General features: G+C 39.0%; 1 protein-coding gene across 1 annotated transcript; it reads left to right on the plus strand.

Moving 5' to 3' along the window:
* Positions 1–408: 408 nt before the first annotated feature.
* LOC117521176 (homeodomain-interacting protein kinase 1-like) lies at positions 409–8,084 on the plus strand. Its single transcript, XM_034182526.1, has 9 exons — positions 409–520; positions 4,603–4,808; positions 4,950–5,141; positions 5,902–6,083; positions 6,260–6,383; positions 6,504–6,623; positions 6,703–6,792; positions 7,599–7,771; positions 7,868–8,084. The coding sequence occupies exons 1-9, from the start codon at positions 409–411 to the stop codon at positions 8,082–8,084; spliced, it is 1,416 nt and encodes a 471-aa protein (XP_034038417.1).
* Positions 8,085–15,002: the final 6,918 nt, after the last annotated feature.

Below are 15,002 nucleotides of genomic sequence, written 5' to 3' on the forward strand. Positions count from 1 at the left end.
ACCGGCGCACCGGCTCTGGGAAACTCTGGTTCCGACGCCTCAGCGTGTCTCAGTGGGGCTCTCCGCAGCACCACCTGCTGACACCGTCAAAGCGCGCACACCACCACAGACTCCTGCTACGCCACCACGGATCACACCAGCAGCAATCGAATCGACCACGACACACACAGCCCTGCTACATTCCCTGACTTTGGATGAAATCATCCCAGCATGCGCTTCATCACCAACAGCAGCGGCTTCACCTGATGCAATCACATTGCCCGCTGCTCCACAGATGTCTATGGTGCCGAAGGAGGTGGTTCCAGCACCCCCACCAGCAGCCTCACACCTTAAAGCGGCTCCAGAATGGGCTGCTCCATGCACAGCCCCTGAACTAGCTGCGTGCATGGCACCAAGCTCATCTCCAGCATGCGCCACAGAGGAGAATTCACCCCAGAACACAACTTCCGGACTTTCACGACTTCCCTGCACTACTGTGGATTCACCAAAACAAACCACCAACTCCATAGTCTTCATGACTGTGAGTTTTGCTTCTTTTTATTCCTTTGGGCAACTCTGCTTGCTGTTTTCTATCGTTTTCATTTGACATGCAGTCTGGACTCTTAAAGCAATGTTTTGTTCCTTTTTCGTCAAGTCATCATGTTACATCAGTTATAATCCTTTCTCTGGTCTGGTACACCCTGTCTTTCATGTTTTTCTGGTTTTTACATATGTTAAAATCAAAAAGGAAACCAGTAATTTCCCTGCATGACATATGGGTAAGGTTCTTTGGTTCCTGGCTTAAGTTGCCCATTTTTTGTCAGTCCTCAAGTGCATTCCATCAGTTTTTTTTCTTTTTCATGAGTTGCCTGCTATGGTTTGGGTCCCATTTACTTGGTTTGGTTCATTGGTGTTTCAGTGTTTTCATGACGTTTTATTTTGTTTTCTGCATTGGTTGGGCCCCAATTCCAAGTATAATTTTTCTTTTGATCTTTTTCCCATCTTTTCCAGTGATTTGTCCATTTTCTTTTGCCCCCTTTATGGTGTCTGTTTTTCTTATCTTTTCTTGGTTTGGTGCCCCCTATTGGTTGGTTATTAATCTGTTTCCATTTTGTTGCCCTGGTTACGTTTTTTCTGGTTGGCTTCTTCATTTTTGCCCATTTATAATGTTGATTTACCCCCCCAGGTCTTTTGTTGGTTCACTTATCTCAAATCTTTTGCTGATTTTAATTAACCTGGGTTACTTCCGGCCGAGATCCTTATGTTGGATTTTTCATGTAGTATATTCCATTTTTCCTGGGTTCAGGTCCCCTTTGTTTTTCACCAGTCCCTCCTCCACTTGGTTGTGTTTTTTTTGTTTGTTTGTTTTTTTGGGGTTGCTTGGTTTTTGATGGTTGTTTTTTTTTATTTATTTCGATTCCCCGCTTTGTTTTTGTTTTGGATGCGGGCACGCATGGCTTTTCAGTCCATTATTTCTTTAATTTGTCTCGCCCGCTATGCTGGACCCCAACAATTTGTTCCCAGTAAGGGGTCTGGTTTTTCTGAGGTTTTGTCTCCTGCACCTCCCTTTAGGCCTGCCTCTATCCCTGCCTCAGCTTCTGGTCATCTTGCCCACCATTTCGCCGAGAAGTGGGGAACTTTTGGTTTTCATGGTCGACCTCCTGCTCTTGGTGTTGGTCTGCCTCTTAGTCGACGCCCCCAGTTGTGGTTTTGACTGAGGACTGACGCCCCCGAGGCACAGTTTCTGTTTCTGTTCTTGCCCTTCTGGCCTCGGGGATCCTTTCTGGTAGCTCTTCAGTGGGATTGGGCCCGCCTGCCAGCCCCCACCGGCCCACTCATTGTTGGCGGCCCTGTGTCTCCTTCTGCCATGTTTTTTGGGGGGTTCTGTCGGCCTCCGGGGTCGGCCCATTTTCATAGCTCAGTTTTCTAGTTATTAGTTTTATTCTGTGTTCATCATTTATTTTCTGTTCTATATTCTCTAGTCTCTGGTTTGTTTTCTGTTTATTTTTGGATTTTCTGTTCTTCATATTTTAGTCATGTAGTTTTTTTCATTCTTTGTTTCCATCCAGTTATGGTTGTTTCCACTGTGTTAACCATTCTGGTTTGTCTCCTGATTCTTATAATGTAGTCGTTAGTTGTTTCAGTCCTCTTGTGTTCTTCACGTAGCTTATATGGTTGTCTTGTGTTTTTTCTGTTTTACAGTTCAGATGGTAATTTATAGGTTCTTTGCAATGTTATCTTCTTGACTTTAGCCATGTGTTTAGTTTGTTCCTTTGTCATTAATTTTGGTCACCGATTGCATATCCTTCACGTACACTCTTGCACCTGTGTTTCTTCTTTGTTCCCCCCGTGTGTTCACTTACACTCTTGCACGTGCTTGTTTCATCTTTGTCTCTGTTTTGTCCTTAGGTTCACTTACTCTCTTGCACTTGTCTGTTTCATCTTTGTCTCTGTTTTGTCCTTAGGTTCACTTATTCTCTTGCACTTGTCTGTTTCATCTTTGTCACAGTCTCCCTGAATCACTCCCTCACTCTCTTGCATCTCATCGCTCCTCTTGGATTCACCCAACCACACCTCCCTTCTGGAACTTTCATCCACACATGCACCTTGTTAAGCTAATTACCTCATCTGTGTATTTAAGGCCTTCCCTTTCTCCACTCCTCTGCCAGTTCGTTTGACCTAGTCTGCGTTCCAGCCTTGTTTTGCTCCTGACCTTTTGCTCAACTGTGTAAGACCTTGCTTTGTGTTAGACCCTGTTTTTTGACTCAGCCCTTGTACTTGGACTCACTGTGCTTTTTTGAACTGTGCTTGTTTTTTGACTCTGATAAAGCCTTTTATTACTCCAACTCCAGTTTCTGTGAGTCTGCATTCTGTGTCCTGCATTCTGTTCATTCTTCACCATGAATCCCGACAAACTGTTGTTGGATTACAGAATATTTTGGATTATAATTCATCTTCTTGAAGTATTCTTTGCATTACTATTTCTTAAAAATATAGTCCACAAATGTTTATATTTAATCATATCACCGATAAGAAAAAGCTCATTCTTCAGTGCAATATAAAATTCTGTACTGTAATCATTTGAGATATAACATCAAAAATAAAACATAAAATGGCTTATTATAGAAACTTTACATGTCAGTATCAATGTTTGATCTGTTCTAAATGGCTTTTGAATGTTTTTCTCAATCATACTTGCTAAATTTTTAGATATATATTTTTTATTTCTGCCTCAAATGTTAATGTAAGCAGTCATTACTGCTGCTGTGGTTTTCCCTTTTCAACAGCGTTTGAGTGTTAAATGATGGTACTTGGGCAAGATTTTATTTATTCTGTGAAGTTCCTGTGTATTTATTTCCATATATATTTAAGGTGCTCATATTTGGTTTAATTTGACATTCAAATTTGCCTCAGCAATATAAAAAGCCATTATTTAATGTAGTCAGCCTTTGTGTTGTAATTGTTAAAGTATTGGTTCAGGTACTGTTGAGGACCTGGCACCACATCAGAGTACTGGTTTATCTTGAGACTGCGAAAAAGAAAAGCACGAGAAACAACAATTAAAAAGAATATATTATGGACATGTTGACAAATTGACTCCACAATTTATTGATAGTGGCAGTGATTTTATTTACTTATTATTCTGCATGTTTTAAAAGAAAAGGAGCATCAAAGCTGGCAGAGAAATATTGCTCTACAGTCTGGGTGATGAAAGGAGAACATCTGTCATTCTCATGTTGCGTTAAAGTAGTGGCTCCCAAAGTTTCAGTAGATACCCTTTGGTGGATCATGAATGTTTTGCACATGGGTCAAGGGGGTCAGAATAAAATTTAAAAAAATGTATTTGACTTTCAGTTTTTTTTTTTTAGCAAGTTCAAGATTACTTGAAAATACGTCATTATCAAGTAGTGACGTATCAAATCTAAACGGAAAAATAAAACAAGGCCATGGGAGCAAATTTATATTTTATTCTTAATTTATCTGACAGAATTTAACACACTGTGCATCTGCAAATAATTCATCTTAGCCTCATATGTTGATCAAAATTGTGATTATGGTTTTGGATTTTGTCACAGGTGATTCAGATTTTAAAGTGGCCCAGGCATTCTTAAGTTTGGGAATGGCTGAATTCAATGGGTGGTGTGGCCCTTTAATTAACATATAATCAAACTGTGGTCACACTGACTCTCTCCATTGTTAAACATTTGCCAGTTTGAATTGTCACAGAATCTCAAAAAAAAAAAAAAAAAAAAAAAAGCATTAAAAGTAAGTCTAAATAGTCCCTGAGACCCGTTGGTGTCGGTGCTTATTTGCGGATTCTGTAGCATGAAGCAGATGAAAATCTAAGACAGGACACCAGTCTGACACAGGTTACTTCACCAGCCAAGGCTGGAACCCAATGACAGCTGAGTGAACTGGGACAATGTAGATGAAGTGTCTTCTCCAAGGACACAGGCAGGTAGCATGAACAGAACTTGAACAACGTCTGTGTAGTGACAGACCAGCTCTGTATCCCAAGAAAATAAAAGAAAACTCAGCTCTTTGTTTCTGTTAAGATGACTTAATCATGCAACAGTGTAAGAAATCCACTGATTTGCCTTCATAAACAATTTCTCTCAACAGACTCTCAAGAAGACTCAAAACCTGAACGACCTTTGGTCAAAAAAGATGATCTTCTGGTTGGCCAATTCTGTCGCTACATCGTACGTGAAGTGAAAGGAGAAGGTGTCTTTGGAAAAGTGGCCAAGTGCATCATAGAAGACACTGGTGAGCCCTTGGCAGTGAAGATCCTGAAGAGGACAAACTGCATGGATGATGTTGACAGAGAGGTAGGTCATCAGAGTCCTGGTGATGATTGTCTGTTTGGGGCGGCACATATTTCTTCCAGTTTGTTCTGTTACAGTATGTGATGAAATCTAATCTTAAGTAGTTTTATGACTGAATTATATCATTTTCTGTTTTGTCTCAAGCTTGACATGCTGATCAAAATCCGCCAACTGGATCCAAGAACCAACAATCTTGTTGATTTCTTGAAAGGTTTTGATCATCGAGGACATCCATGCCTAGTATTTGAGATGCTCGACAAAAGTCTCTACGACCTGTTTGTGGAGAGAGGCTGTAGGCCATTCCCTCTGTCCGCCATCAGGATCATTCTCATGCAGGTAATTATTACGTGGGTTTGATCTTTCTCTTAGTGAGCTTTCAGCACATCAACAGCAAACAAAACCTCACAGAGAGACTTTTTGCCACCACTGATTCACAGCTAAGGCTGTCCTACACAGTCCACCACTGACCAAGTCTCATCTGACCCATCAAAATGAAAGTTACAATGTTTCAGATATGGACTTAATAATGCACCACAGTGGATGCACTGAAAATAAAACACCGAAGACTCACCATCAGTTGTAATGACAAAGATGAAGGTTGAACTGAAGTTCTACAGAACAATGCCTTTTTATTCAACTGAGCATCCGATTTAGCTCCTTTTCAAGAGTGAATTTTAATCAAATGGAGAATCGATGTTTCTGTGCTGCCCCCCCATAAAAAATAGAACAATTTCTTCCACATTGTTGATGAGGCTCAAAGAGTCAACAGCAGAACCAGCAAACAGCTGGCACTAATGGAACCAATAGGATATGGGCTTTCTTATCTCTTCTGTCTTCTCTGTCTTTTTGAATGTCGCTCTGTGAGGTTGAGAACGTAGCAAGAAAACAACAAATCAGAACAGCAGAAATCACTGCAGTTGATCTGCTGATTGGGGAAAAAAAAATTGCAGTTTTGTACATCCAGCCCACCCACTAGTGTCAGGCCTATTTTATTCATATTTTAGACCAGATCCCTTTTGGGCTCCATATTTCAAAGTCATGACACGTGCAAATTACTGCAACAGAAATTAAACTTGTTCTTCTTCTTTCTCTGCAGCTGTTCCGAGCTCTAGATGCCCTGATGAGCGTCGGTGTGATCCACACTGACATAAAACTTGACAACATCATGCTCGTGGATCATGTGAAAAAGCCATACCGGGTCAAATCAATCGTCTTTGGTTTGGCGATTCCAGCTGAGGGTGTCAGGCGGGGCATGACGTGTCAGCCTGCGAGTTACAGGTGGGTTCATCCTGGACAGTTTGTGTTTTAGTTGTTCATGACAGCTGAGGTTGTCATTGAATTTAACATGGTAATCCACAGCTGTTCTCAGTAGTTATTCATCATATATTGTGGTTTTCTTGTCCTTTAGACGTTGGTCGTATTTATCATATTTTGCTCTTATCTTCCATCTTCAGGGCTCCAGATGTTCTCCTCGGCCTCCCCATCACAGAGACCATTGATGTATGGAGCCTCGGATGTGTGGCTGCCTGCTTGTATCTGGGCAGGAACCTCTTCCAAACATACTGTCCACACAAACTGGTGAGTAACGTGGTGGAGCTTTATTTTATTTCAGTGTCTCACAGACAGAGAAGACCCAAAACCCAGAGAAGACCGAAAGTAAAATGTCAGCTGATGTGATTTGATATATTCTCTGTCCAGCTCAGCAAAATCATCCACATTCTGGGTCAGCCAAGAGACGAGCTGCTGGATCATGGACTTTACACAGATTCATATTTTAACAAGAACCAGGACATCAAAGGACCAGCTTGGACACTTATGGTACTGCAGTGCTTCTCTGCTTGATCTTTGGCTATTACTTCAGTTATACAACAATATTTATAATATTCTTTGTTTTCAGACACGGCAGGAGTTTAATAACATCACAATTCCCATGAATCTGTGTGTGGACTCGTCTGAAACGTCCAGCAGTCTGGACGAGCCGATGCCGGTACGTAGTCACTACTGTACATACAAAGACTGAATTCATATCAATGTCTGGCTCTCAGTGAGATTAAAGCCGTGGTCACAACCCACCGTACTTGCACGTGCGTGCAGTCTACTTGCAAAAACGTGGGCTAAATTTGGAGATCCGTACTTCGTAAGTACTGCCTCAGTACGAATTTAGGAGCACGCAGACACGCCGTAGAGGTTTTAGTGCATGCAGAACTTTCGCTGCGGTCAGGCTGCAGATTCACCAGCAGTACAGATGATGCACGTTGTGAGTACTGCCTCAGTACGGATTCAAAGCAGCACATTTTCATTCAGTTACTATTGAATTAACCAAATCCGTACGTAGGCAGTACGGATTACGGCACTCACCACATACTATGGAGGCCGACAGACTTGCATGCACAACGCAGCTTCTCACTTGAACTTGGACTTTATTTCCAAACATCAGCAACACACACTCCACAGCTTCAGTCTGTTAACTAGCTGTAACTTTTAGAGTCTTGTAAACACTCGTACAACTTACCGCTGCAGGCTGGACATGCTCATGCATCGCCGACGCCGAAAAACACCTGCCGCTCCGGTCCCGCTCATAAAAAAGAAAAGCGACCCCACACACACACTGCTTTATTGTCAACTCTCTTTATCATTACACTCCTAAAGACGTGCGTTGAACGTACTCCCTCCCTCCTCTTGCTACTGCCTCCATACGTTTTCACAAAAACGTAGTGGCCGTGGCATCCGCAAAAAACGCACAGTGGGTTGTGACCGGGGCTTAAATGATGAACCGTTGCTTTTACCGATCAGGAATGTGAGAATCCAGAGGATTCCAAGCAGGTTGAAGACAGGAAGGCGTTTCTTCACCTTCTTGAGGGGTTACTTCATGTGGAGGCTGACAGACGACTCACCCCCCGACAGGCAGTGTACCACGATTTCACTTTGATGGCACCCCTGATGAAGAGCGTCCCCACCAGCTCCTAGTAAGTGACCATGTGTGTCATGTGACAGCGATGTTACTAAAATAAGAGAAAAATAAGACTTGCTGGATGGTTTGACTGATTTGATCTTTTATGCAGCGCCATGGACACTTTAACAATGCTGGCTGTGTGGTCAAGGATTGGAGAAGTGTTTGGCAAACAAGAAAAGAAAGTTGAGTCAGACGGACAGACAGAGCGACCGAGCAGCCCCCAGGCAAGTACACCTAAAACCACTGAAGAAGAAGGTGATGGTGTTAGTGATCAGGTTTCATCAAAGGATGGACCTGAAACCAATGCTGAGTTAGTGACTTTTTAAAAACTGATTTCACCACATGAAAAGGTGTTATACTTTGCAAAATCCATGTACAGAAAATGTAAAAATTACTGCATTTTTTTCCCCCTCAACTTTTCCTGAGTTGGGGTTATAGTGCAATCTGGAAAGCATTCACAAAGCTTCACTTTTTCCACATTTTGTTATGTTACAGCTTTATTCCAAAATGGGGTAAATTAATTTTTCCATCAAAATTATACTCACAACACCCCATAATGAATACATGAAAAAAGGTTTTCTGAAATTTGTTGAAATTTATTAAAAATAAAAACCAAAGAAATCACGTGTACGTAAGTATTCACACCCTTTGCCCAATACTTTGTTGATGCAACTTTGGCAGCAATTTCAGCCTCAGGTCTTCTTGAATATGAAGCCACAAGCTTGTTGCACCCATCTTTGGGCAGTTTTGCCCATTCCTCTTTGCAGCACCTCTCTTTTGGCAAACTCCAGGTGGGCTCCCATGTGCCTTTTACTAAGGAGTGGCTTCCGTCTGGCCACTCTACTGTACAGGCCTGATTGGTGGATTGTTGCAGAGATGACTGTCCTTCTTGAAGGTTCTCCTCTCTTCACAGAGGAATGCTGGAGCTCTGACAGAGCAACCAAAGCGTTCTTGGTCACCTCTCTGACTAGGGCCCTTCTCCCCGCAATTGTTCAATTTAGACGTGCGGCCAGCTCTAGGACGAGTCCTGGTGGATCTGAACTTCTTCCATTTAGAGATGATGGAGGCCACTGTGCTCACTGGGATCTTCAAAGCAGCAGAAATGTTTCTTTACCCTTCCCCAGATTTGTGCCTTGAGACAATACTGTCTTGAAGTCTACAGACAATTCCTTTGACTTCATGTTTGGTTTGTGCTCTGACATGCACTGTCAACTGTGGAGCCATATATGTAGACAGGTGTGTGTCTTTCCAGATAATGTCCAATCAAATGAATTTACCCCAGGTGATGATGGTCAGTGGAAACAGGAGGCACCTGAGCTCAATTTTGAGCTTCATCACAAAGGCTATGACTTATGTACATGGGATTTCTTAGTTTTTATTTTAAATAAATTTGCAAAAATCTAAAACAAAAACCCAACCTTTTTTCACACGGTCATTATGGGGTATTTTGTGTTGAATTTTGAGGAAAAAAATAATTTAATCCATTTTGGAATAAGGCTGTAACATAACACAATGTGGTAAAAGTGCTGTGAATACTTTCTGGATGCACCGTGTATTAAATGGTAAGTGGACTGCATTTCTATCTGATGCAGTTACTTTAAAGCCTTTTACAGTGTTTTCTTACATATACACTGATTTACCCAAACCCTGATTTAGCTTTTTAAGTATTAATTATTAAGTTTTACCCCTGTAAGTGAATGAATGAATGAATGAAATTTATTTCAGCATCAACACAGTACAGACACAACATATCAAAACAAAAACCAAAATTTGCACTGTCTGAAAAGGGGTGGGAAGAAGCAAAGCTTATAAGTTACCCACCCCTATACCAAAAATCCAGTCCAACACATTTTACACTTATACTAAAAAAAAAATAGGACTCATAAATACATATCCATTTTTGCTCACACTCCTATATATACATACATTCCCCACAGATACATACCATACATTAAAAAATTTATACATCATATTTATACATTAAATTCAATTTCCTTTTCCAATATATCCAGAAATTAAGTTTTTATAATGTTTCTTAAAACAAACTAAAGAACTACATAATCTAATTTCAACAGGACATTTATTCCAAATCTTCACCCCCTTAACTGAAACACAAAAACCCTTTATATTAGTGCGTACGGGAGGCCTCTTAAATACAGCACATCCTCGTAAACTATATCCAGAATCCCTTATCTTGAACAGGTTCTGGACATAAAGTGGTAAGGCTCGATTATTTGCTTTGTACAAAGTTTGTATTGTGATATAATCCACTAAATCTCTAAATTTCAATAAATTTAAAATCATAAACAAAGAATGCGTTGACTCAAGATAATGTTTGTTACAAATAATTCTAATGGCATGTTTTTGTAAGAGAAATACTTGATTGGTATTTGATTTATAAGTGTTACCCCAAGACTCCACACAATATGTCATATATGATACTACTAAAGAATGATATAAAGTGAGTAATCCTTCCTGTAACAGTGTGTCCTTGACCCTGTACATGATGGCGATAGATTTTGACATTTTCAATTTTATATAATTTATATCCGGTTTCCAGCTGAGTTTATTATCAATTATAACACCAAGGAATTTATTCTCAGTCACTGTCTCTATTTCCATATTGTTAATGGTTACATTTTTACATTTAGGTACAAATTTATTTCCAAATATAATACATTTAGTTTTTCCAAGGTGAAGTGACAATTTATTAGCGTTAAACCAAGCCTTGAATTTATCCAATTCATTTTCCACAGTATCCAAAAGCTGTTCAAGATTATCACCACTACAAAACACAGTTGTGTCATCTGCAAAGTGTTTGGATATGCCGACATTTCTATTTTTCACTGCTTTTGTAGACTCAGAAAAGAAAGTATGCTGACATCTCTGATCCAGACCTCCAACAGACGGCTGCCACCAAAAAGAAAAGGGGTTCCCAGACTGATTCAGTAAGTAAAGATTCTACCTAATGGTGATAACTCTGTCACTCTGATCTTTTTCTGATTTCATCATGTTGCGTCTTTGAGTTTGACTTTCATTCTTAATTATATTTATGTCTTTCTTAGGCTGAGAAGCTGCAGTTTCAGGAGACCCCCACGTGACTATGGAGAAAAGAATTTTTGTTCAGTTTCATTGCTTTTGTTTGGAAGTTGCTGTTTGTACTGAGCGAACCCTCATTATGCTTAGGGTTAGGGTTAGTGGTTATGGTTGGGGTTTATGCTTAGGGTTAAGGGTTATGGTTGGGGTTAGTGGTTAACATAGTTTTGGAATCTATGTATCAATAGAAAATATATACACACACGGGTGGGTCACAATCAAGGCTATAGATACAAAATACAGATGTTATATCAGAAACACTAAATTATATGTCATGAAGATGTACTTTTGCTTTCAGCATCTGCATATGAAAAAAAACCTCATGTTGCCGAAAAAATGGTTTGATTAATCCTAATATTTAACAAGTTATGACCAGAAACGTGGTGCATTTTAAAATGAAATTAGGCATTATTCTGTGTTACTTTAAAATTGATGCAGCATGTTTTATTGTATAACAATAAAGGTGTGGTAGTCTTTTATGAAAATATTTTCTATGATCTAAACAAATATCTTTCTATTTTCAGAAAATTTCATCAGTTTCGGGTGATCCGAGAGACAGATACATAGTTTTACAGAAATGAGTTACACCGTTGTAAAATTTCATTTTCAAGACAATATTGAATGGAAATGCTGAATGAAAACAATAAAAAGTCATCCTTTGGTCTTTAAATAATGTTATTTGAAGTCTCAAGGGTGTCTAAAAAATTAAACAAAGATTTAATGCGGCCAGAGCAATATTTTGTTTTTGGCGATGATTGCAGTGCATGGTCTCAGATGTTCAGAAAATCCTGTAGAGTCCGTGACATACCTATATTTAAAAATAATATCATGGTGAATGTAACTTAGGTAGTTTTATTGTCCTATGTTAGGATAATTAGAGGATATAAGTTGAATGGAATAAATAATTAGGTCCTATACATGTTATGATGAAGGCTATAGGTGTCACGGACTGTACGTGTGTAGAACACACACAGAGAGAGAGAGAGAGACTACATACGGATAGCCACTGTCTTTTTGTTTAAATATTTTAAACAGCTATATAATTCTTTGTCTATATTCTAATTTGCACATTTTTGCATGTTTTGGTTCTATTTGGTTGTTCAACATTTAACATATTTTTGTTAACTTACTATTGTTTTGCACAATTTACATTTTTATTCTATTTGCTGGAGTTTGTGGGGTTTTTTTTTTTTTTTGGTGTGTGGAATTTTACAATAAATGTCTACAAGCTAAAAATGCATGTAGTTTCTGACCATCGGTGAATCCACAGCAACACTGACTCAAGTGAATTGGATGACTTTAGTGAGTGAGTCAGAGTATCCCAAGTTTTCCACCACAACTTCCAACTGCTGAAAACAGATTTCTGTAGATTTGAATGTCGTGCTGCAGAATTTTCATCATGCAAAACAGCTTTTATGACCAACCCCACAAAAGATGAAACTACTTGTCATTGAGTAAAACAGTCTGTAACTGGTTCTACAAAAACCTGGTCATGTGAATAAAATGTCTTTTTGTGCATAACTTTATTTGGCTGAGTGTGTTGAATGCAGTGTGTTGTCTCAGTGCACCCTGCTGTAAGGAAGCTGAGGTTAAAGGAATCTGGTCTGTTATTGGTAAAACAGACCCAGTTTAAAATGCACTGAACCAGAAAACAGAACAAGATGGTTGATGTGCCTCTGATGAACAAACATTACACTGATCTAATAGACTTTAACAAATGTTGAAAATAAAAAGCCAAAAACAAATGATCACATATGATGAAGGTGGTGCTACACCTGCTGATTTCTTAGGAATACACAACGGGCCGCTTGCCTGCGATGCACACTGGTGCATACAGCTGAATTAAAACCACTCATATAAGATGGCGCACAGCCAAGAAAATTATGAGAGTCGTAAAACTTTAAAATCCACCTTCACGTGAACAGTGGAGAGGTGCAAACAGAGGGGTTATGTGATAAAATGTTTGCTTTCCAGATAAAATCCTAGTGCAGGAGATAATGGAAACAATCCTTCACATGGTGATACAAGCACCAGATTTGGCATGAAAGTTCTTCAGAAATCAGTGTTTGAGGAAAAAAGTGCTGGCCACTTGAAACTCCAATATGGTGGCCAGGTAGGGGTCAATGAAGAATTACACAGGGGTCAAAATTTAAAAATGCTCCAATCATATAGAAAGCTATACCACATTATGTGTCTGATCACAAAGATTCACATTTTATAAAAAATGGAGCAACTTTAACTTTTGACGACTGTACAAACTGAAACTGACCTTTGTCCCCATTCTTAATGTTTTTAACCCCATAACTCCAGAACATTGTCATAGACAGTCCAAACTATACCCTTTTGGAATATTTATGATCAGACAATGTGTTATACTTTTCAATATGATTGGAGCATTTTTAAATTTTGACCCCTGTGTAATTCTTCATTGACCCCTACCTGGCTGCCATATTAGATTTTCAAGTGGCCCCGCTTTTTTCCTCAAACACTGATTTATGAAGAACATTCATGCCAAATCTGATGCTTGTATCACCATGTGAACAATTGTGGCCAAAAGTCATACCTATCTGCTCCACTATTCATGCTGCTGCGTTCTGGATCATTTGGAGACAAATTTAATGCATTTAAATGGCAGACCTGAAAACAAAGCTTTTGCAGGAGAAAAGATGCACCATTTTTCTTTGGTCCATGGAGTGGATGTTTTCCAAGACGTGGATTCAGTCTGAAATCTCAACTGACTTCATGTATCTTTGGAAATGGATGACAACACAAAGCAGCTTGACTTCCTGGTGCCCTGTGGGTTAATATTAGGGAGGAATACTGTATAAGATCCCACATTAGTGAAAGACACAAGCAACAAATATGAAAAAAGTTGCTCAAAAAAAGTCTGGATCACTGTTTTCTTTGTTTTTATTTCCAATTTGTCATGACAATAAACAGACTGTGTGTGAGTCTGCATTATGTCTACAACCATGTAACAGTAAGGCATGAAAAATACAAACATAGCATCAGTAAACTATTTTATCAATACAGTGTTATTATAAAGTCTGAATTTGTAAAGTCAAAATTCGAGCTTTTACATAAATTATTTTGTTTATAAGACAACCAAAATCTGAAGGCATGATTCTGCTCACAGCTCAAAGCAGAACGCTAAAAATGACAGAAGGCAGAGAATGTTTCTTAAAGGTGTCGGTGACTCAGTGGTTTGGTGAGAGATGGTGCACAGGATGGTTATTCAGACCTGGCAAGTGCAAAGCTCACTTTAACTTATCTGGATGACTTTATAAATTTATGCTGTCTGAATAATTGCTATTGATTCCTAGAATGTTATTCACACTTATTTCTAGTGTATCTCTTTTGTCTTATCTACCAACATGCACTTACTCGGCTGCTGCAGCTTTATTGAGACTTAAAAGTTCCTTATGATGGAATAAAAGATAAATCACATCAGTGACTTTGCTCTTAACTTTGCTCTTTGGTGCCGATATTCAGGTCTGTTTTATTTTAAAGTTTGGTGTCCATGATGCCACAGTCAAATATCAAATACTATCATGGCAGTAAAGCTGTTTTGCTTAGAAAATCTTAACCATATGCACTTGTTTATATGTAAAAATACATAAAAATATTACTTAATATTAATAATAGACTTAATAATCTTCTAAATACATTTGACATTAATGCTGCTACATTATGCGTCGATACCTATAGAGAACAATGTGCTCCTTACTTATCAGTTATATTGATGTATTAATCTAAATGTGTTGGCTATTAGTTACAAATGATCAATACCTAAAAATCTGGGACACCTTTCTCATTTTTGTCATTTATGTATTTTTTAAGATGGCTTTTCAGAGTATGCTGTTCCTTTCCTCATTTGCATCCACTTATTTTGTTTTAAAGACTACAGTAATGAAGAAAAGGTCTCTTAACATTCATGGTGACACTGCTTCACTTTAACACTGAAAAACTACAAGCATCAAGTGTCTAAATAGTACTGGACAGAATTATTGGCACACCCTATATTTTAAGTACAGACTATAAAATATGTTCAGAAATCAATGCAAATAATCCACACTCACTCATCACTCATCTTCAACCGTTTATCCGGGATTGGGTTGCGGGGGCAACAGCTTCAGTGTGGGACCCCA

The sequence above is a fragment of the Thalassophryne amazonica genome, chromosome 12, assembly GCF_902500255.1.
Source record: "Thalassophryne amazonica chromosome 12, fThaAma1.1, whole genome shotgun sequence".
Taxonomy (NCBI): Eukaryota; Metazoa; Chordata; class Actinopteri; order Batrachoidiformes; family Batrachoididae; genus Thalassophryne; species Thalassophryne amazonica.

What these genes read in the sequence shown, in the direction of transcription:
- LOC117521176 (XM_034182526.1), top strand. Translation starts at nt 409, where the DNA reads ATGCGCCACAGAGGAGAATTCACCCCAGAACACAACTTCCGGACTTTC. An exon ending in TCAGGATCATTCTCATGCAG is followed by an intron (nt 5,142 to 5,901) that starts GTAATTATTACG and finishes CTTTCTCTGCAG; the next exon opens with CTGTTCCGAGCTCTAGATGC. An exon ending in AGCGTCCCCACCAGCTCCTA is followed by an intron (nt 7,772 to 7,867) that starts GTAAGTGACCAT and finishes TCTTTTATGCAG; the next exon opens with CGCCATGGACACTTTAACAA.